General features: G+C 44.6%; 1 protein-coding gene across 1 annotated transcript in view; it reads right to left on the minus strand.

Annotated features, from left to right (window-relative positions):
- SDK1 (sidekick cell adhesion molecule 1) overlaps positions 1–22375 on the minus strand; it is a 2988580-nt gene that overhangs the window by 489943 nt on the left and 2476262 nt on the right. The window contains exon 25 of the mRNA XM_069647588.1: positions 15702–15939. Within this exon, the coding sequence (XP_069503689.1) occupies positions 15702–15939 (238 nt within the window). The remainder of the gene's footprint in view (positions 1–15701; positions 15940–22375) is intronic.

A 22375-nucleotide genomic window follows, 5' to 3' on the forward strand; every position in this document is an offset into this window, starting at 1 on the left:
CTTTAAGTTATTCCTGGTTATATCATCAAGCAGAATATTGTTGTTAATTCTAAGTTGTTCCAGAAAAAGGGTAAGGCTGATTCATCGCTACTCATTTTCATGTTTTTAAGTTGCCCATTGAAAGTGAGAAAGGTACGCTTTTGAAAGTAGTATCTTGTCCATTCATGCATTTTTATCAATGGTGTATGCGCGCCCAGGGTAAGCAAAACATGTGAGTGGTGATGTGCGTGAAGAGCGTCTCCTGTTTTAAAGGAGCACACCTTTTATTCACTGTCGTTTCGCTGCTGCTGGCCTCATCCCTGGGTAGTGCAGATCGCTCCAGACGTCCTCCTTCTTGTCTCCACGACTGAAGCTCCAGGAACCATGAGTCTGCAGGAACTACCAGGAACAACTGTCGTGGCACCAGCTTTCTTCAACGAATAAGGTACTGTGTCTGACTTCGAGGAATTGGGGTGAACCCTTCTTCCTCAACAAAGGCTTGTCCTTTTCTTCTTTCCGTCTTACAACTTTTGCCTCCTTTCATAACAATATCTAAGTACTCCTGGCATTCTCGAATCGAGAACTGAACTAACCGTGTGATCCTCGGAAACAGGACCCCTGTTACATTTGACACTGGTGCAGGCCTATTGACTTTTATCTACTGGTTAAAAGGTGCCCTCTGATTCTATCTGCCTTGAGAAAAGTATTGCCTATGATTTTTATCCCCAATTTTCTTGTGTTAATTCAAGTGCTAAGTGTGTTTGACTTCGGTTACATTTCTTCCTGCGGGTACACTTATCTTTGGTAAGACTGTCATTACTGTCAAAAAGTGATTGCATATGTACTCCCGGTTACGTCTTTGTTTCACAACACCGGTCTGTCAAAACCTAAGGCACTTACCTTGAATTGTTCTGCACAAGGGGAATTGGTTGTGTGTAGTATATTTGAAGTGTGGTTTTATCTTACGAGAAGTGAAATGTTTTGTGAACAGATGGTTTAAAAATAAATGTACTTATATTTTTTAACCAGAAACCTTGAGTCAGTGTTTGCTTGAGTCACAGTAATTGTAGTCCTTTGTGTAATCTCTACTACTGCTCATTTGCTCTTGAGATAAGTCTGGCTGCTCAGCCATTGCTGCCACTCTTTTTGTGTAGTACAGGCTTGTACCAAAGGTGAAATTGTATTACCACTTGTAGTCTAAATTGTGTGCAGTGGTCCCTAAGGGCACTGCATAGGATTCTGCCTAACAATGAGACGCACAAGTGAAAACACCTACGGGCTGTAATTTCAGTTTTTTTCTTAATGTTGATTCCCAAAAAGTGACTCTTTGTATTAATAATAATAATAATAATAATAATAATAATCTTTGTTTTGCGCCACAGAGAAAGTGGTGTATGTGCAACTACTAATTGAACCTATTATTCAATAAATATATATTCTTTTATACACTGGCCTGGTTCGTGGCTTAACATTGCTCAAGGAGGAGACATTCATTGTCTCTAGATGAGCCATGGAGAGGGCTAGATAGAATATTAAGGTCTATTTGTGTGGCGCTGTTGATTGAGGGGTAAAGTACTCCCCACATTACCAATGATCCTATAAATATATCTCAGAAAACTGTTAAGTATGTGCAAAGGTGGCCTAATTGTAAATTAGCAATGATGTGCTAATGGGGATACTGGAAACCAGCCATGCCTTCGCAACTCGAAATAATGGAAACAGGCAATGATCTTTCAAGTGCGCACAAAGTAATTTGAGGACTGGGCATAAGGTAGCAGACAATAATGCCCTACAAGGCTAAAATGGAAACTGACAATGATGTGCGGACTATATGATTCAAAACCGCAATGATATACTAGGTGGGAATCAAATGTGCATATATATTTATATATGAACTAGAAACAACATATGCATTCATCAAAATATCTGGCGTCTTACAGTTGATGTGTGTCTTTAGTGGCTGCAGCTCGACTGGAAACCCTTTAAAGAGGGATATGAAGACGTAGAGTGAAAGGTTGTGTCCCATGGAATAATGCATTGTTTGTGAACTAAGGTTTTAGAAAGGGCTAGAATATTATCCTCCTCGGGCAGAAGAAGCAAACGTCTGCAACTCCACGAAACTGGATGTAAGTCGAGAAGGTGCAATCATACAAGTGTATTTAGCAACAAAGCAGACAAGTACAACGTCCTGCAGAAGGAGGCACTGGGGCCAAGAGGGGGCTGCAGGGAATGGAGTGTCGCTATAAACTAGGCGCCGCCTAAACACTGCATGGTCGCTTTTGTGCTGCCTCTCTCTCCACGAGGCATCCACTCTGGTGGCCTCGACAAGAGCGCATACACTTAATCATGTGAAGTGCGTCACGGAGCATTGCTCTGCCGCTCTGGCCGCTCTCATGGAGTGCGGCCTGTGGCATTAGCATTGGCGGAAAACAAACCTGAACAAATGACCAAGAAAATAGGTTGTGCTTTCAACGTACTCATGGGGAAAGCCAAACGGAGCCTTAATAGACAGCAAAGGGGCTTCCAACTCGTCTCCGCGATTGAAAACAGACTTCCTTTTGCTTCACTGTGTCAAAACTAGAAAGTGGACAGCTGTCTGCTTGCTCTATGCCCGCAAACGGTGCCAATTCCTCTCCACTTTAGCCACTTAAAAGAAAATAACTGGAAAGAAATCCTGGAAGGGGGGGCGGGGCGGGAGGGCAGGCTCTATCGCTATGGGAGCAGACATTTTAGCCAATTTAACTCAAGCTTTTGTTTCTGTATCATCTGCCAAGATTACATAGTGAGTCTGGGCCTCGTTACTGTCAACATCAGGGGCATAATAACGCTCCTGCAGGCTGCTGGCCGCAACAGAATGTCTTTATGATTAGGAGGCCTCTAATATCACAACACTATGAGGGTGGATAATGAAGGCGGGCTGGCGCAGGTGCTTCAAAGCTCTAAGCAGCAAACTCAGGGCAAGCCAAATGCGGCGCCGGGAAGGTGGGAGCGCAAAAGGTGTCTGCAAGCTGCTGCAAAGTCTGCCTCAAAGGCCATCGCACTGTCCACTGGTTGGGCAACTGGTGGCAGTGTGGCATTGGACAACCATATAGGTTTCACCTGTTCAGTCTATACAGTGTTGAACCGTCAGGGAACATGGAGCTGGGTGGCATGCGCAGTTAAATGCATTTGGCATTTCTTCTATGCATCTTCGCCATCGGTCAAGGATCATGTCCAAGCATCTAAAGAGCCATGAAAGAAAACGTTGGAATAAATATTCACCACCTGCAGGCCATTTTTAACCCCATGTGTGTCATTATTGTAGGGGACCGGGCATATGCCAACCAGTCTTGGTCCTGACACCAATGGAAGCAGCCTGGCCCTCATCTGCATGATGGGATCAAGCCTGATTTGCAGAGGTTTTTCCTCCTTCTGTAGAGGGCACCCTGAGTAAATGACAGTCTTTATGAGCGATTGAATGTTTATCAGCCATCGCTCCGCAGTGTTTCATTGCCAAGATGGTTCAATGCTCCATGGAGCCAAACCTACATCAAATGCCTACAAAATTAAAAATGTTGACACCAACCACCCAATGTTTGTAACTTGATCACGTGGTCACAGTTTGCTGGTTGTCCCTTCGGTGGTTGTCTGTTATTGTCTGGCAGTGTGACCCGCCTTGAGGAACGGCGAGGGGAGCGTGACACAGAGTGAGGGGACTAGTTACTGTAAACCTGCCTGATTCAGCGGTCTCCGCTGCAGAGAAGTGGAGACAGGCCTTCGCGGGTGAGCGGGCTTGACATGGTGCTGGGATACTGAAGCGGCATCGGCTAAAAGCTTGAAAAAGCTAGTGCCCATGTGGTGGTGGTGTTGAGTACGCTACCAGACTCAGCAGGTTTCAGATACCGAACTTTAGCATCAGACAAGGTAAGTCATTTGGCTGCACTCCCACTCCAGGTAGCAGATTACCAGGCCTCCCTTTCAGAAATAGAAGTACCTGCATCATTGTATTGTCATACAAATAAAAAAGCCAGGTCTTTCACACCCGTGCCAGATGAAACTATGTCACAAATCTCAAACTGGGGGCGGGGGTCAGACTGTAGGGAATGAAAGCACCAGCATATCAAAATGATTCTCGATAACCACATTTGAAGTTGTGCAAGTCAAAGAGTCTGAACTCCCGTAGGCTTTAATTGTGGGCAAATAAGTGCAAAACAAGTTATTCTGAATGCCCGACCCCGCCACATGCGAACGAAAGAAAAGCACCTGATTTAAGGAGGACCAGAGTGGTTTTAAACCTTTGTCCAAAAACAGTTAAGAATCGCAGGCACTGCAGTATTTCTTCCTAGCAGACCCCTTTCTTCCCGCCTGAATAATGCTCATGATCTCTTGTGAGAGAACCAATCAGCTCCTATGGAACCAGACCACCAAGTGAGGGAGTGGGTCAAGAATCCCCCCTCTCTTGCTGGTGCAGAATCTGGGGAAATACTGCGAGAAAGGTCGGTCTATGATGTGCAAGAACATTCAGGTCCAAGAACCAAAACCTGTCTACCCAATGAGAAGTCACGAGAATCAGGGATGACCTCTGCGACTGTGTCCATTTCACGATCACTTTGTGGATTTGTGAAACTAGCAGGAAGGCGTTTGCTGTCATGTCTATCCACGAGGTGATGAGACTGTCCTTTAGGGAACAAGCCACCGGGACCCTGGCTAAACAAATCACTTGCACTTCGTGTTGATGGGGGATGCAAAGCGATCCACCTGAAGGGTCCCAAAGCACTCTCCAACTTGTGCTTTGCTTTCTCCAGTTTGATTAGCCTGTCCGCCTCAATATTGTCCTAATCCACCAGGTGCACTGATTTCTGCATGATGTGATGGTGCAGCACCTATTCCAGAATTCTGGCCCCGACGTTGCATAAGGAGGGGGTGGGGGGATTTGGTGCCTCGCTGTTTGTTAGTGAAAAACATTCATCTGGTGCAACTAGAACCACTGCCAGAAATGATAAGGAGTACATCTTTCAGTGCTAAGCAAATGGTGTGCTGATCCGAGGATGCCCATGGACAGAGATATCCAAAAGTATGTCTCCCCATGGTATAGGGATAAGTGTTTTGATCACAATCTTATAAGGGGGCCCCAAAATAGAGTTACCCTCAAAAGATCGGAGTCCATGGACCACTACAGAAGATCTCCCCGCAGGAACTCTGGGATACCGATTGTGGCAGATTGGTCCTGGAACTGGTCTCATAAAAGAGTCAAATGTAGCTTAACACACCCCACCACAAAAAAGGACCGGCAGCATGCATGACGCGAAAAGACGCAGAAGCCTCTGGCACTACCATGCTGACAACTGGTGTCTGGAGAGGAAGTGCACAGCCCCTTGCTTACAGCTAGCCACCGTCTCCTGAGTCAGAGTCACCATTGCTAGCACTGAGTCCTACACAAACGGGCTGAACAGGATGGTTTGCCAGATGTCAACAATGACCTCTTCTTCTGATTGGCTGATGAGCCAAATGCAGAGGAAACATAGAGGAAACTGGTGGTCAGCACTGCTTCAAATGAGAGCTGCTTGTCAACAATGTCTTCAAGCAATTATATCTTTCGATCACCCTTACCGAAATGGGAGACCACTCTCACCATAAGCTTGGTAAACACGCTCTGGGTCACATTGAGGTCAAAGGGCAGCACTTTGTATTGGTACTGCTTCCAGTCATGGATTGGAAAAGGAATTTCGGTGCAGAGGCCAAATTGGGACGTGGGGGTAGTTGCCATTTGGGTCCACTTAATAAAACTAGTCCACCCGACAGAGTGATACACAAATCTGTGCAGAAGGGATAATCTTGAATGTTTACAAGAGAAAAAAGAACTGAAGTTCGAAAAGGAAGGGGACCATTCTCAGGCAATCCTGATACTGTTTGGCATGATAAGGGCCATGCAGTAAAAAGCCTGGAATAAAAACCCTGGCCTTTTTCTGGGAGAGGAACTTCTTTCGAGGCGTTCATTAAAAGAAGATTCTTAACCTCTTGTAGCACCCGAACAAGTTGGGGACGAAGGAAAGACAATGGAAGAAGAAGTATGAAGCCCTGCAGACTGCAGAAAGTACCATGTGGCTGAGTAGATAAGGCCCAGATTGCCAGTGAGGTGGACACTTGGCCACCCACAGGGGAATTGAGGACCAGGGAGTTGTCATGCAAGAGACTTCTCCTCATCACCAGCTGAGAAGGAGGCCAGCTGCCAGAAGAATCCCTCTGGGGAGGTCTTCTGATTTTACGGAGGCACGATAGAGAGTGGTCCTGTCTTCTATGCCTGTGCGCCAAGAAGCCATGAAAACTGGCAGAACATCCAGCTCTGCTATCCTGCCTGGAGCTCGAAGAAGAATGAAACTACTTCAGAGCATGTTTGGTTAAACTCGCCAAGGATTCGTCTGTTTGGCTAGACCTCTTCTTCTTATTCAAATTGTCATACATGCTACTATGGAACATTTCATTGCCATCTTTCTACAGAACATCTTTCTTGAACTTTCTATTCTGTAAACAAGCTGAATGCTTAATGTGGGCCCCCAAGCAGATTCCTCTGTCTGCAGTATCAATGTGGAGCACAGCTTCCTCCGAAAGGTCTTGGACAATAAGCGAGGCATCAAAAACCCCAGAAAATCTGCTTGAATCAGAGGGGAAAATCCCCTTGGAAATTTGCTATTTCTCTTACAACTGCTGATTGAATGCTGCATGCATTACATGAATATTATCCTGCCATAAGTGCAATGCTGCACTGGAAAGGACGTTTTTTTGCCCACGATATCTAGAATTCTCTCCTCCTTAACCAGTGAGGGAGGGGTGAGGGCGAGGAAGGTGCCTGTGCCTCCTATTTGGTAAACCACGAGGCAGTTGCTGCCAGCGGTGACACCTAAGGATGTACTGACAAACACAGCTTCTTAGAGGTTACCAGCCTTTTCATTTCATTTAGTTTTGATTTGTTTTAGGTGTAACAAGCTTATTCCTCAACAGGGAAACCAGGCAGAAAAGCTGTATCTAGACGACGATGACAAATTGTATAATGAAAAAAAGGAAAACATAAGACTGTTTTATTGAGGGCTTGGAGGAAAAGGTCAGCTTTTAACAGGGAGAAAGAATCCAGTTACTGAAGGTCCAGAGGCTTTGAGTTGCAGGCGCGAAGACCGAAAACCGAGAAGCACCGGTCCCCATGATGTAGAAAGCGGGAGGTAGGACGGTTGAACAGTGAGCTCGAGTTGGGGAGTAAGGACGAACCTTGGAAACAAGATAAATAGGAGCCAGACCACGAAAGCACTTTTTATTTTATTTATTTGCATTTTTAAAGCGCTCACACAGCCCGCGGGCATCGAGGCGCTGTTACAGGAATTGTTTTTTTTTTGTTGCGTGTTTTTTGTTTTTTTTGTTTTAGTTGCGTATTTATAACGCGCCTAAATACCCAGAGGTTTCTAAGCGCGGACCCGGGGATCGAACCTGTGTTGCTTCGTGTCGTCTTGCTTCCAAGGTGAACACGTTGCCGCTAAGCTATCCTCCCGGGACGACTTAAAGACGAAACACAGGGTCTTAAAAAGGATTGTTTGTTGTACTGGCAACCAATGAAGGGTTTTACAAAAAAAGGGAAAACAAGACAGTTTTAGGCGGTTTGAAAAGAAGTCTAATGGCTGTATTTTGGGGAACCCGCAGGCAGTGTATTTGATTTGTCTGAATCTTGCCAATAATAGAGTTGCAGTAATCCAGGTTTGAATTAATCAATGCTCCCATGACAACTGATTGGTTCAGGGTGATCTGCTCGAAAACATTTGGTCGAATGAGAATTCATCCTTTTTTTTTGACAGGTTGATTTTGCTGCATATATATGTGGGGAGAGACCCCCTCTAGGCTCCCACTTAACCCGCCTACATGAGTTATTTCGCCAAACCACCCCCCCATAAATATATGCAGCAAAACAAATTGTGTAAAACACGACAAATTCTTCTTAGACCAAGTGTCCTGAGGAAAAACCTCCCGTTCCCAACTGATCGATCCCTCTCAGCAATGAGAGGGAGGATAGGTTGCAGGAGTCTGAGTAGATAATACATTGACTTTGATATCTCACTGACCTGCAGGTTGCAATTCGAATTTGACTGCCAGGTGCAGCCAAGATGTTTTACTCTAGATGATAAAATGGAGGGCACGGTAAATAGAGTTGGAAAAGAGACAAGATGGTGTCAATCTGCCGAGAGATGCTTAGGGCCAAGCAGCATAATTTCAGTTTTGGAGGTATTTAATTGCAGCCTGTTTATCAGCATCCAGTTTTGGATGCCTTGAGCGCACTCTAGGATGTGTTTAATTGAATCTGATGGATTGATCAACCTAACATGAATCTGAGTAGCATCGCCATAGTAATAATAACTTTGGCCGAATTTTGAAAAGATTCCCAGTAATGGCGAATGTAGATGTTAAATAGGTTCTATGTCCTTTCATCTGTCAGGTCCTGATTCTTTTCTCCACGGAAGCTGCTGGCCCCACAGGTCCCCCAAAGATGTGCAGTCAACTACTGAAGGTCACAGCAGAAGTCTCCACACCCCAGAGGGAAAAGGGGAAGTGGGAGAAAATAAAAACAGAACACAGGTCGCTCTCTCTCTCTCGAAACAGCTGAGGGCGAGCAAATTATAGAGTTAGATATTGTGAGAGAAACTCTCTCCCACTTAGTTCCCCTAGAAAAGATTTATACCTGTTTAGCCTTCCGGAGATCTGAAAGGCTTGTATTTAAGAAGTTTCCTTGATAGTTCTTAAACTTTTAGAATCGATGAAAAAACTTATTTTACTCATAAACAATAATTGTTGCAAATTCTTTAAATTAATTGTCTTTTTTAGTTAACTGGTCGGAAATGCTTTGTGAGTTGAATTCTTCCAGAATAAATAGTTCCACATGTATATTCACCTTAAATCGTGGAAGCTAGGAAAGCAGATTGCAAGTTCAAACTGTCAGACACCTAATAGTTCACTTCCAAAATGACTTATGTCCTTTTCTTCCTTAGAGAAAAGTAAACTGTGACTGTATTCCTGTGAGAACCATTTAAAAAGTCTTTTTTTCAAAAGAGTTCTAAAATTGCTGGTTTGAATTGATAGATAAATCTTTAGATTAAATCTTCTTTTCAAATTAACCTTTTCTTTACTTTAGTGAATATGTTTAAATGTCTTTTCTTTCAAAGAATAGTTTCAAAATTACATAGAATTCAAAATACTATGCTGATAGTGTTGTTCATATTTAAAGAACATCATGTTGCTGAATTACATTGCTAAATTGGACATGAATATATTAAACACTTCTTCCTTGCAGTTAGCACGCACAAGGAAATAAGAACAGTGGCTCTCCGAGACGTATAATGAAAGAAGTGTTTGATCAAGACACCTCTTCCTAATAATACATGTGCATTAATATCAAAACTGCAATATTAAACAGAACGAAATGGCAAGCAAATGTAAAGCGCTTCAGAAAATCATAAAGAAACCACATTAACTTCCAATCTGCAGAATCTTTACATAACAACAGTCTCTGAAGAATTTGATTCCTAAACCTAGCTAAATACCTAAACTATATTTTTATTCTTCTTGAAACTACTTGAAAATATATGAATTGCAAATAGTCTTTTTTCCTAAAGTTCTAGCTCCCACCAAAATGACTGCTTGTCTTGTCCCACGAATGTTAAACTCGAAAGCTGACTCATATCCAAGATATTGTATCTTCTGGAAAAATATACTGGGCCATAACTTAGACTAAATAAGAAACAGGACCTTCCTGCTTCAGGTGTCACAATGAAAGGCAGTTTAGAATCCTGCTGATGCTCCCTTGTCTCATTGTTCTCCAATCACCTTAGTGTTTACTAGTGACCAATCAAACCCCTGCTTCCTTACCACCATGTTGAACTGGGATACTCTCCCTCTGTTATAATGAAAGTTAAGGATTAAAAGGGTACTTAGGAGGATTACTTAGGAATTGATTACAAAATACAATACAAAACATAGGAAACCTGACATCATCGACACTCGTTTTAACAATGGGTGTTTTGCCGCCATTTCTTTTAATTAAAAACTTCAGCGAACCTTTTTTTAAATTATATTTGGGTAAGGTTCCTTCCTCAAGCCACCCTTCAGTTAACTATTATTTTTATTCCCGACCCCCTCAACCCTTTATTTGCCCTTTCCCACCCCGCCAAAACAATTTTGATTGCTTTTTTCAGAAAAAAAACCTCAGCAAAACACACGTTGTTAAACGGGTGTCGATGAAAGGATGCAATATTGTTAAATAATGTAGGTGAGATGGAGGAGCCCTGTGGAATACCACAAGGAACAGGGACAGACCTAGAGTTAAAATGTCCCATTTTCACCTGTTCGGTCCGATCTGAATTGAAGGAAGTAAACCATTTCAAGGAGTCTTTGGACACTTGGGCTACCTTCGTCAATCTGGATATAAGTACATCGAAATCGACTGTATCAAAGGCCATTGACAGGTCGAGCACAATCAGCAGACTTAGATCGCCTTCATCTGCTGATCTTAAGATGTTTTCCGAAATGGCCAGGAGTGCAGTGTCCGTGGCGTGAACTAAAACCTGATTTGCATGTCGAGCAGTTGATGTTCTTCCAAAATGGTTTGGAGTTGGGAAGTAACACTCTAATTCAGGACCTTAGCGGGCCATAAGAGGGCTGCAATAGGCCAAAAGTTTAAAAGCAGAAGTAGAAATAGAAAAAGCCAAAAGAGGCCTCTGTCAGCACATTGCATTGAAAAAGCATGCCAGACTTCTTGAGTTCCTGAATCCCCAGAACATGGGAGAGAACTATCTTCGCAACTGCCGGAGGTTTGTACTGCATCACCAGCCCCAAGAAATCTGCCCCATCCGATTATGAAAGGCACAATGGTACACATCTGCCACATCCACTGCAGGAGCTGCCTGGTCCAGGGAGGAAGTGTCAGGTATGGGACGGTTCCGCAACAGTGGTGTATCTAAAGGATTGAGCAGGACTGGGGCCCTGTTATTTCCCCAGAAACTGGAAACTGGAAACTGAGGAAATGTACACCTAGTGAGAAATTCCCCTGCCTGGCACTGCGGACAACAACAGGGGTGACTAATGTGGCTTGGTCTCTTCCCAAGTAAGTGAATGATAGGCCCGGGGAAGGTATGGGAAGGAGCACCTGGTCACCCTCTCTTGGTCCCTATTGCATGGTAGGGTATACTCAGAGAACCATAAACTTCCTCCCTGGCAGAGAGCAGTAAGCTCTCACTGGCCAGACTCAAAATCTTACAAAGAAAAAACAAATGCTTCACTTTAATCTGAGTCAATTTCACACATTATTAGTAACATTTGTTCTGATACTGTCGCAATCCCACTTGCGTATCATTGAAGGCACTTTCAGGTCACATTGTAATGCTCTGGAGACCTGGGCTTGATACAATAGTGCACGTTAGCATCTTTCCGACTGCAGGTTTCTCGCATGTGATACAAAGTTATCAATCCATTGCCCCACCGGTAGATTGTTCCCTTGCCGAAGATACAATAATACAAATTTACCATAAGCCTGCATTCTGCATATATTCAGAGGGCTCACCAAGAGACTTATGAGGAAAGATGAGAGCTGGGACTTACAATTACAGCACTAAAGAGTGGCAGGAAGTGAAGAGTGGAATTCAAGATGGCGGACAGGCCAGATGAAGGTTTGGTCTGGTCCACTTAGCCTAAACTGAGGAAAGGTGCACCCAGGAGAGGCCACCAATCCTAGCCCTACTCCCATTACAAGATACAGGTGCAGACACTCACCAAAAGCCCAAACCAGGGAGAGGAGGGAAAGCACTATAAAACCCACACACCTCAGGCAGTCGTTGTGGGTTGTTGGAGAAGGCAGTTGAGGCAGATGGTGCAAGAAAGTTGGAGAGATATACTATGGCTTGTGTGGGGGAGCTGGAAGTGCTGGGGGTGAGAGGGAGCAAAGAGACGGGAAGAGTTGGTAGCAGAGGATGTGAAAATAGTAAAAGCAGAGTAGGAGGAGGTAGTAACAGCAGAGGAAAACATAGTAACAGCAGAGGAGGAAGAGGTGGGAACCACACAGGAGGAGGAGGTGGTAGCTGAGGAGGAGGTGGTAACAACAGACAGTTATAGCAAGCTTGAGGAGGGCAACCCTTACTTAGACAGAACAGGAACTTTCCAGTAGGCTAGGTCAGCCCTGGCCCTTTCAAGAATCTTAGGCTGTTGGGTGCATAAGGATTAAGTGAATAACATACACCATAGTTTTTTCCTTAACCATTTTGTTTCAGGAAGGAGAAGTTTGCCCAAAGCAAGATGGTGGAGAGAATTGAAGGTTGTAGAGATGACAGAGTCAGCTTGGAAACCGGAGAGAATTCTAAAATGCCTTTCATCAGAAGAAGTTCAAGAGGAAGTAGCCACTCCTCTGATAAGCTCCAGTTTTAGGCCTTAGAAAATACTCAAGAAAACGATCAACCAAAGAAAATATCAAAGCAACTTTGTGGGACATGATCCAGTTAATTGGTGGGAGAGTTTCTTTCAGTTTAAAGTGATCACTGAGTGATTGGTGAAGAGATTATGCAGTTCAGAGAGAAGTTGTCATGAGGGCATTTAGCAACAGTTATATATGTCCAAAAGGTGTAAAGCTGTTTAATATTGGATAAAGCTTTTCTGTCAGTTGAAAGTAACGTTAAAATTTCTCTGCAAGCTGAATGTAACGATAACGCTAGCAACGAAACTTGAGCAACGTGTGACTTAAGAGGCATTGCGTTTTTTGGAATTGTGAGGAGAGTGAAGATTTTAGGAGCGCAACCAGGAGTTCGGCAGCACAGTACCTTGATGTTAGTTTTTTATAGTGCGTCGTGAGGTAGAAGATTATCGCATTCTGAATCGTGAAGGAATAGTGGTAGGGCGTTGGGAAGTGCAGAAATAAAGAAAGTTCTAGTGATTGATGCGACGTGTTGTGCGGTTATGGAACGAAAACAGGAAGTGAAAGGACGACAATATGCACGCTCGTCCTCCAAAGCAAATACTGCGAGCAGGGAACTAGTTGCTGAACAATTTATGTATTTGTTTTCTTTGAATTTCAAAACAAAAGCAGAGATCAGCTTTAGTTACATAGACAGTTAGGTGATATATATATATATATATATATATAGTAACCTGTAGGGTATTATCTATTGTAAGAAGAAACATTTACAGATGATGGATTTCTTCGCTCTTTTAAAACACAAAAAAGACATTCAAGACAAAAAGGCGGAGCTGATTGGCACATGGAAGCAGTAGTATTTCTGAGTTTAATATTTACCTCTAGGCAACTTTTGCTGAGGTTTCAGGTATGAGTAAAGCTAAATGAAGAAAGTGGAGAGCAATATGGGAGAGAATAGGTAAGGAGCAGATAAGTGATCATATGCGTCATTCTCGTTTCAGGTCGTGTTATCCTGCGAAAATAGAGACAAGAGTTTAGTTTGTTTTTTGTCCTATTCCCCTTTTCTTCTGGATCCTGTCAGACCATAAGTTGGGAAGAGGGACAAGACACTGATAACGGAGCCAGAGGAGGATAAGTCAGGGCAACAGAGGGTAGGAGGCTCCGAGTGTTGTGAAAGGGGATAAATTGGCCCTGAGCATAAGTGACATGTTTGGGGATGCTTGTGGTCTCCTGCAGAAGGGATGTGGGCAAGCAGTTTGGGCTTGGCTGCCACTTTTGGGGTGGGACCAAGCCTGATTTGCGTATGGTCTTTCCCCTTTTGTAATGGCTTGGCAGACGAAGAACAGTGATCTGGCGGGTTGCCCAGAGCAATGCCAGAGGTTAGGATTAATTACAAACCTTCCGGCCATCACCTCTTTTGTTCTGCGGCAGTGACCTCTGCCACCATCTCAGGCCAAAGGGGAAGCTAAACCAATAACAGCAGTTGGTTCAGATGACCTAACTGACCTTGAGACTTCTTGTGGAAGCAGTGCTGGTTCTAGGCTTTGGGAACCCCTAGACAAATCCCTAAACACACTTCCCAGAGACTCTTAAGGCCCTGGAACCCCTGGAAACATGCAGCACCGCGGGAGGTGAGGAGGCATCACATCAACTGTGAGAGGCTTGGTCTGATTCCTTCATTGTTCTGCACTTTCATTCATTTTGTTAGCGTCCTGTCTTTAAATAAACCCAGTGATCCATTTGTTCAGTGTCTAGTCTTTTTGTGCATTCCATGTGAGACTCCTGACACCACCTATTCTAACCCGGTGCTGGCCTAGCAAGCGCAGATGGAATCTCTCAAAAGATCTGCCCTCGCTCTTCCACTGTGAGGAAGTAGCAGCTAAAGACAGTGCTATCATGGAGGGGGCAGCCGCGGACCCCATAGGTCCAACGGTGGGAAAACCTCATGGTGCCAGCAGGAGAGGGATATGAAGTCACCCACGGAGCCCAAGTCAGAGGGGGGCAGTCCAACTGAGGCGCGAAAGAGACCATATTGGTTGTTGATAGTATCGTGATGGGAGGAGAGGAGGAAGAGTGACTCCAGAGGATACTTGAGGTTGTTCCACATAATGAGAAAAATCCACTGACTCCTGAAGAGAGTATATGATGGAGGTTGAGTCCGTTGCCACTGTCAAAATGGTACCAAAGCACCCTCAGCGTGACTCGCCAGCTTGTCTTGGTGGAACTGTGATGCACTTGGACCTTAAGGCGACTCCATTCCCTTCCCCATCTTCGGTGCTGTCGGCCCATGAGGACCCTCGAGCCAGGACCTGGTAATGGCAACAGCGACCTCAGAGCGGCGGACGCCTTTATGAGGGGCTTGACCCCATTGTGGCAAACCCAGTAGCAGCGTCTGGAAGATGAGCCATCACCTCAGGCTGAGACCCAGTACAAGGTCACACAGGGTCCTCGGTCTCACCACCAGCGCAAGCTGGGCCCTGTAGAATCCGCAGAAGGACCACAATGGTCCTTCCTGGCCAATGGGCTCCCCATGTAACCGAGTCAATACTCCAGGGAGCCTTCCAAAAAAAAGAGGCCTGCTTACCTGTTAGAAGAAACTGGATTTTCCTGACATAAAACCTCAGAGGAATACAGGCGGGCAGCCGGGAGAAACAGAAAAAATAAATACATTTAAAAAAAGGCCAAGCAGAACAAAAAAATATAAAGAAATAAAAACAGACCACTGCTGTACAAGCATTTGATCTCAAAAGGGACACGTGAGGATTGGCAGGTGGTGTCAGCCTGCAGCAAAGTCACACCCAATGTGGCTCTGCTCTCAAACACCAATTTCAAGGATTTTGTGTTGTAGAAGGCCCTTCCTCCTTTCCGATGGGACAGACATCCCATGAGTATGTAGGAAAAGAGATGGGACGTAGCACTAAAAGGCATTACTGAATTGAGTGTCCAAAAATCCCAAGCAGGACAACAATCTGGACATTTCATAGGTTCTGAAATGCCTGGGGAAATCTGAAAGGCAAGGCAACTCTTACAACACAATAGGTTTAAAAATACAACACAAAAGCCCTTCCATCTCCAGTGTCAAAGTAAAATAGGCCATGCCAGCAAGAAAGGCAACCAAACCTGCGCGGACCAAGTAGCCACATCTGGAAGTGATGGCAACTAGGTGGAGCTGCTGCGCGTGCGGCGTTTTAGCTGAAATGGCCTATTCTACTTTGAAAAGAACACACGTGTGTTACAATTGAAATAATGGAACTTTCTAGTGTAGAGTTTCAGTGGAGAAAGCAGAATGACGCGAAACGTTTAGTTGTCTTACCCGACTCCCTGGTGCGACCTCGGACCACTTCACTCCACGGGCCCGGCCCAATGGCATTGAAGGCCTGGATCTGAAGCTCGTACTCTGCCCATTCCTCCAAACCCTCGATGGTGTACTCCCGTTCCAGCCTGTCGTTGATCACCTGCACGAGTGCAGGCTTCTGTAGGTCATGGCGCCAGCATTTAATGCGGTAGCCCACCGACTCTGGGTTGCCGTTGTACTGCGAGTCTGGCAGAGGCTGTTGAGAAATCGAAGAAACCTTACGAATGAGTAGGTATTATCCAATATATACCTGACATCATGCATGATATATACATGCCTGCTATGCTATCTTGCACTAGTATAGCGCCTCCTGACATAGTTAATGGCGCAGAAGCGCTTGCCCTGTCAGAGAGGCAATATAGTATGAACAACCTCATAAATATGGGATCAAGTAACCCCGAAGGTATGGTATGATATTGCTTATGCAAAAGTGCGTTATGAGCATATTGCAGTTCATGGAGGAGTTCCTGAGCAAACAGAGCAACATGACAGGTTATGAGGCCACGGGAGTCCAAGGTGACTTGCAATATCCATTTTAGGTATTTACCCCTTTAATATTTTGTATCTTGCTTAGGCTAAAGCAGGAGATCTTTCAGTTGTTGATACATACAATCAATGCAGAATCGGATCAGTAATGTGCAGCCTGGAATCCTTTGCAAGAAAATAGTGCACGCTTTATAATGCAATGCACTTATAGGCCGTTTTGTGGTTTAAAATAGGGGAAACATGCAGAGATTCTCCTGCTCTCCACCAACACACAAAACAACCAGACCTCCGTAAACAATTCCTAATCAATTAATGTCAGTAGTGGGTCATGGGCTATATGAGAACAAAGTCATCTAAAACGCTAGTCACAGCGTTACGTGTTCAGTGGGGATGGAAGTAGGGATGGAAGGGATCAAGCAGCAGGAATTTTAACATCACACCTTCATTGTAATAACTGTTACAGTTGTGATGGTATTGCCTAACAAAATGAGAAGTGATGTCACTACTGTAATATATCGGATAAAGTATCCCCTCCCGTTCGTTATAAGGCTATTGCACGTCACAACTGAAGCGTAATAATTCACTACGGTGCAGCTGTGATGTCATTTTCCTATTAAAGGTCAGCTGGGATGTCACAACCAGCCTTTAATACGAACATTATTTCCAGACTTGTATACGTATATTTATTTATTTATACATGGGATAACGCATCCCCTACTGTATGTTGCAGGGATAGTGGACATCACCAATGATTTCCGTGACTAAATAGAGAACAGGGCCAAAGGCTAGCTTCCTACACAAGATCATGGAACTCCCAGGTAAATTGCAATGGCCTTATAACTTGCATTAGGCGGACAGATTTCCGATCCCCTTGACTGAATGCCACCACTACACTCAATAAACACAGTACTATAAGCCTCTGCTTCTTTATCAACTAATGAGGTGACTTGACGAGGAAAATGAGTTCAAAAGAAAAGTGAACATGGTGTGTCTTTAAATTGGTATTTTATTGGCAGTTGGAATTCTGCTGCCAGAGCTGCAGTGCGCTGGCAGCAGGAATGGCGACGTCACGAATCAGCTCAAATGCAATTAGAGCAGTGAAGTCATTTTGTTCTAAAAGAATTACACCTCTAATAAGAATATGATAGGCCGGTCTCTACTCAGATATTGCAGGCATCCTTGTTTTATAAGGACATGGTTTACAAGCCTTTATACGGATACCACAGGCTGCTTTGTATTATAATGTATTATATACTCTGAAATCGTGACCTTTTGGCATGATGTATTTGTGCTGTTACCAGAGGATCATACTTTGTGAATACAGGGCAGTACAATGTCCGACACATTTGGGCCCATTTGGCATGTGGTAATGTGAGTAATCTGCAGGCGCTGTCATGCCTGTTTGCCTGACGGAAATGCACATGGGAGAGCAGTGCTGTCCCACGAGAAGCAATGCACAGAAGGGTCCGCGATGCCCCTATTCCGTTCTGTGCATCTCCATATCCAAAGGAGGGAGGTGGGGCGTGGGAGAATGTGGGCGTCCCCTTATACAGCTTCCACAGCCTGGGGATGGGCTAGAGCAAAGCTTCACTTATGGGACAAACATGCTTTGGCGGGCAGGGGGCTAAATGCTTCTTTACTTGCACCTTTGGGTGAAAGGTCAAATCAAGGGCCAATGCTTGTGGGTGTGTGAGGTATTTCAACCTCTAACTATGCAGTATTTACCACTTGCAATGTTTAATACGACAGGAGGTCAATATCGTACCAATCAAAATGAGTGAGGGTGGTAAAGAGACAGAATTTGAAATGCTGCCTGTTTTAAAAATTCTGCAAAGCAATAAAGGCCCCGTTGGTTGTTTGGCTCGTTTGATTTGAGCATTTTGTTGACAGATACAAGAACTTATTTTTCTTCTTATCAAACCATTACCCTTTCGTGGGTACTGCCTTTATTAAAACTCACTGGCGCACGAGCAAGTTCACGGCTAAGTTCTGCTTTACCGCTCGTGAGGACTTCGTTCTGCATTTTGGATTTGCATTTGGATTTGGAATCTCGCCTAACCAGTGTGAAAGCAGTGTGAAAGCGGACTGCTTTACTGGTCACACCGGCCCTGGTGATTGACACATACTGCTAGCCCTGCCCAGGAAAGGGCGTGTTTTCCACTCTACTCCATTCTACTAAAGGCGTCACTACGCGCACAGCGCGCGCGCACGAGCAAGTTCACGGCTAAGTTCCGCTTTACCGCGTCTCTGCGGTCGCGGCCTGGCTTCCTAGTGCTGGTGTTCTCCCTTTATAGTCCTCACCTCGCTTTTTCAGGTTTTCCAGATCAGTCTGAGAGTTGCCCCTTTTCTCATGTCCTTTGTGCCTTATTCATTGAAAACAAACATGCCAGATTTGGCTTTACATCCCAAGCCTGGCTGTCCTAGCACTGGGCTCTTTCAGACGAATTTTCCAGCGTTTATTCTGTCTCCCAGAATTCCCGGAACTCCAGATGGCCTCACTTCTGCCAACTTCACCATGGGCCAGTTGGCGGGTCCACCCCGGATTATCCCGTCTCTGTCACAAGGGTCTGCGGGACCGGTTATGGGTCAGCAAACGGTCCCTTGTGTGGTGCACCCCAGCCCATCCAAAGTGCTGTCAACTCCTGCTCGCACACGTGGTATTTCCGACAAAACGATTCTTGCTTCGTTAAAAGCACGGAACGTGAGGAGGAAATTCAGCACCCACTTAAATCACACCCTCTCGTCTATCACTCCAAATTCCCCTATACTCCTAGATAGTACTAGTATCTCCTTATACGCCAGCCATCATGATACTTTGCAGTCTGTGAAATCCCTTTGTGACATGGCCCAATCCAGCCTCCCCAAGGTACTTACTCTACACCGATAAATTCAGCAATTGCTTCCTTTGCCCTTCCGACACCTCGTGCAGTCGTGCCTCCTCGCAACACGTTTGTATCAGGCTCCAATATTGGTGTTGAACTAGCCCTGCAGGCTATCAATACCTCTATTCTTGGATTGCACAAAATGTTTGATACTTTGCACTCAAAAATTACCACCCAAGGCACACATCTGGAGGAATTATTACACTGGAGTCGTCGCCTTGATCAGCTGTGCCCCTTTCCTACCTTACCATCAGAAAGGCCATTGGCGAGCTGTGAAGCCACAATTATCACCTGTGGTAATTCTACTAACCTAGACAGGCACATAAGCACAACTGTGCCCTCTGCGAGTTGTGTCTCACATGTGAAAAGCGCGAATGTCCCCCCAGCTTTGCCTCGTTTTCATCATGTCATTTGTGCTGTTGACACTCCTCCCATTCCCATGACTCCTGTCCCTGTGCCTCAATCTCAGCCAGCCCCAAATAACATCGATTTGGTGTCTGCTTTTGAGGTGCCCCTCCAGGTTGCTATCACTACTCCTAGTGTTATACTCTCTATCCCTGAGGGTTCCGCTCCGGCATACCCCGTTGTTGCAGTATCTACGGCCGTATCCAATGGCAAGCCTAGGGCTACAACGATACCAAAAAACTCACATGTTGCAATGAAAAAAACAAAGAAACAGATTCCTCGTCGAGGCAACAAAAACACTCTCAATGCCTTTTTTAAAGCTATTGGTGGGTCTTTGGTAGCGGGGCCGAAAGATCCTCCCCAGAATCACCCCCCCATGAAACCTTCGGCAATTCCTGATCCTGCACTGTTGCCAGCGAGTATTCTGCCCTGTGTTCATACAAAGGAAGCGGCTTTTGTCGCGCCTGTTGATATTCCGGCTTTGATCCTCCCCCATCCCCCTTTGGACGCTCTGGTTGAGTCCCTTGAAACGACAGAGCAGCGTGCCGAACGAGTTGTGATCGACAGGCCTCCTACTGAAACTGTCTCTTTTGCCTGAACTATCAGACGGCCCTCCTCTTTAACATCTGTAGCGAATCAGGGCCCTTTGAATGACTTGAAACAAGCTGTTGATAAGTTTCTGGAGGAAAGGCTATCTGCGGTGCCCACATCTCAATTCACGTCTACTACGACAGCCCCTTCTCAACTCACTTCTAAACCATCTGATACGTTCCCAGTTTCTAGTCTTGAGCAGTACAATCTCGAGTCCCAAGTGACTGAGTTTAAAGAACTGCCCCCCCATCAAACGCACCCATCCAGACTGCCTAATCCTCATAACTCGGAAATAAGGCGTCTTTTCTCTCAATCCTCCCAAGTCCCTTCCACCTTCTCGGCATGTACATTCATTTTAAAATGTCGAGATGGTCCTTATCCAATTTATAACTTGAATAGAAGGAGTGTCTTAAACATCTTTAGTGACATTGATGAATTAACGGATATTACTACTCCTGATATAGCGCAAATTGAATTTATCTCTGCATCTTCCAACTCTATCATCAGACTATGGATCCCATCGACCATTGTTGCCAACACTATCTGGCGAGCGAGAATGGCTCTGTTTGAAATGGGCTTTCTATTGGCACAGGATCCGAATGATAATACGACTCAATCTAGGGTCTCCATCTCACAGCCACGCATCTATGAAAGACAACAATTTGATAGATGTGACATTAATGCAGTGTATGATACTCGGATCCGCATTCAGAATTAACCATCATTGTGCCAAAGCGGCAATCCTCTGTATCTTGCATGTTGGAACACCAGGGGGCACAATCATCTACATGTCTCTATTAAATCTATGCCTGAGATTTATCACATCTTTGCTTTACAGGAGACCTGGCTTTTAGTCCCCCCTGTCTGGGATGGGTATGAAGTCACTCTGCTACCAGCCACTCGAACTAAAGGTAGACCCACCTCGGGTTTGCTGGTTGCCGTACTCCAAGGGGCTGGACTTCATGTAAGCGCATGGGCTTCCTTTGGAGTTCATCTGCAACTTGTAAAAATTGATCTGGGTACTGCCTCGTTCGCTTTGCTGAATGTGTATAGAAATCCTGTTGCTTGCTCTGATGATAACTTTTATGATGGCCTTATTTCATTGTTGGATATCATAAATATGGCGAATATCACCAACTTCACCATCATACTGGGGGATCTTAATATGAATTGTATTGCTAACAATCCACATTCAAAAGATAGCTCTCGGTGGATTCAACTCATGAATGAACGTAACTTCATTATGATTAATGGGGCCCTCAAAGGTGACTCTCCTTCTCAATCGACTTAGTACCGCAATAACAGTGCGAGTACAATTGATTACATTTTTGTGGACTCGCCATTGTTCAAACTCTGTCAGGATCTTTCAATCACTGGCAGTGATCATAAGCTACTTCTCCTGACCCTTTCATGGCAAACTTTTGCGTTAAAATCTTCAGTCAGCTGTGGAGTTGTTACCAACTCTGCCAGATCTAGACTGAAATGGACAGATCACCGACTCTATGCATTCGAAAAATGAATTCAAAAGAACTTGTGTACATTGGATGTTCAATACACTGATATCCTGGCACCGTTTGCGCATACCATTTCGACATCCAGGCAACTCCAAACCAAACATATCCATTCCTTTGATCAGTTGGTTAAAGACCATAAGACCGAGTTTAGGCGTTTAAAGCAGCAGATACAAACCTCTTCCTCTTGTAATCGTTGGCAAGCGCTCACCAAGTTGAAAACACAACATAAAAACTGGCTAAAGGGCCACAAATCATTGATGTTCCAACATGACAGCGAAATAATGTTAAAATCACTTGCTAACAAAAACTCGGCTCAAATGTGGCATCTGCTACACAATCATGCATATATTAGAGATGCCGATGCACAATTAAATGCAGTAAACGAATCACAATGGATCTCTTACTTCACAAAATTGTATTCTGATGCCAACTTTGATCCTGACACTTTTCGCTCTGTTGGACCCCCCAATTGGAATCTCGCTTTTACAACTGAGGACATTGTATCAATCATCAAAAAAGCTAGTTCCTCTCGAGCTGTTGGCCCAGATGGCATTTCCAACGCCATGTTGAAACTAAATCCTGATACATGGGCTCGCATACTGTATTGCATTTTTCAAGACATATTGCACTCATGTACTATTCCATTATCTTGGAAATCCTCCATTATTATCCCGATTTTTAAAAAAGGCGAAAGGTGTTTACCTCAGAACTAGCGGCCAATTGCATTATTAGACTCTCCGAGTAAAAATTTTCA

Source organism: Ambystoma mexicanum, chromosome 2q (genome assembly GCF_040938575.1).
Source record: "Ambystoma mexicanum isolate Mex_15411 chromosome 2q, UKY_AmexF1_1, whole genome shotgun sequence".
NCBI lineage: Eukaryota > Metazoa > Chordata > Amphibia > Caudata > Ambystomatidae > Ambystoma > Ambystoma mexicanum.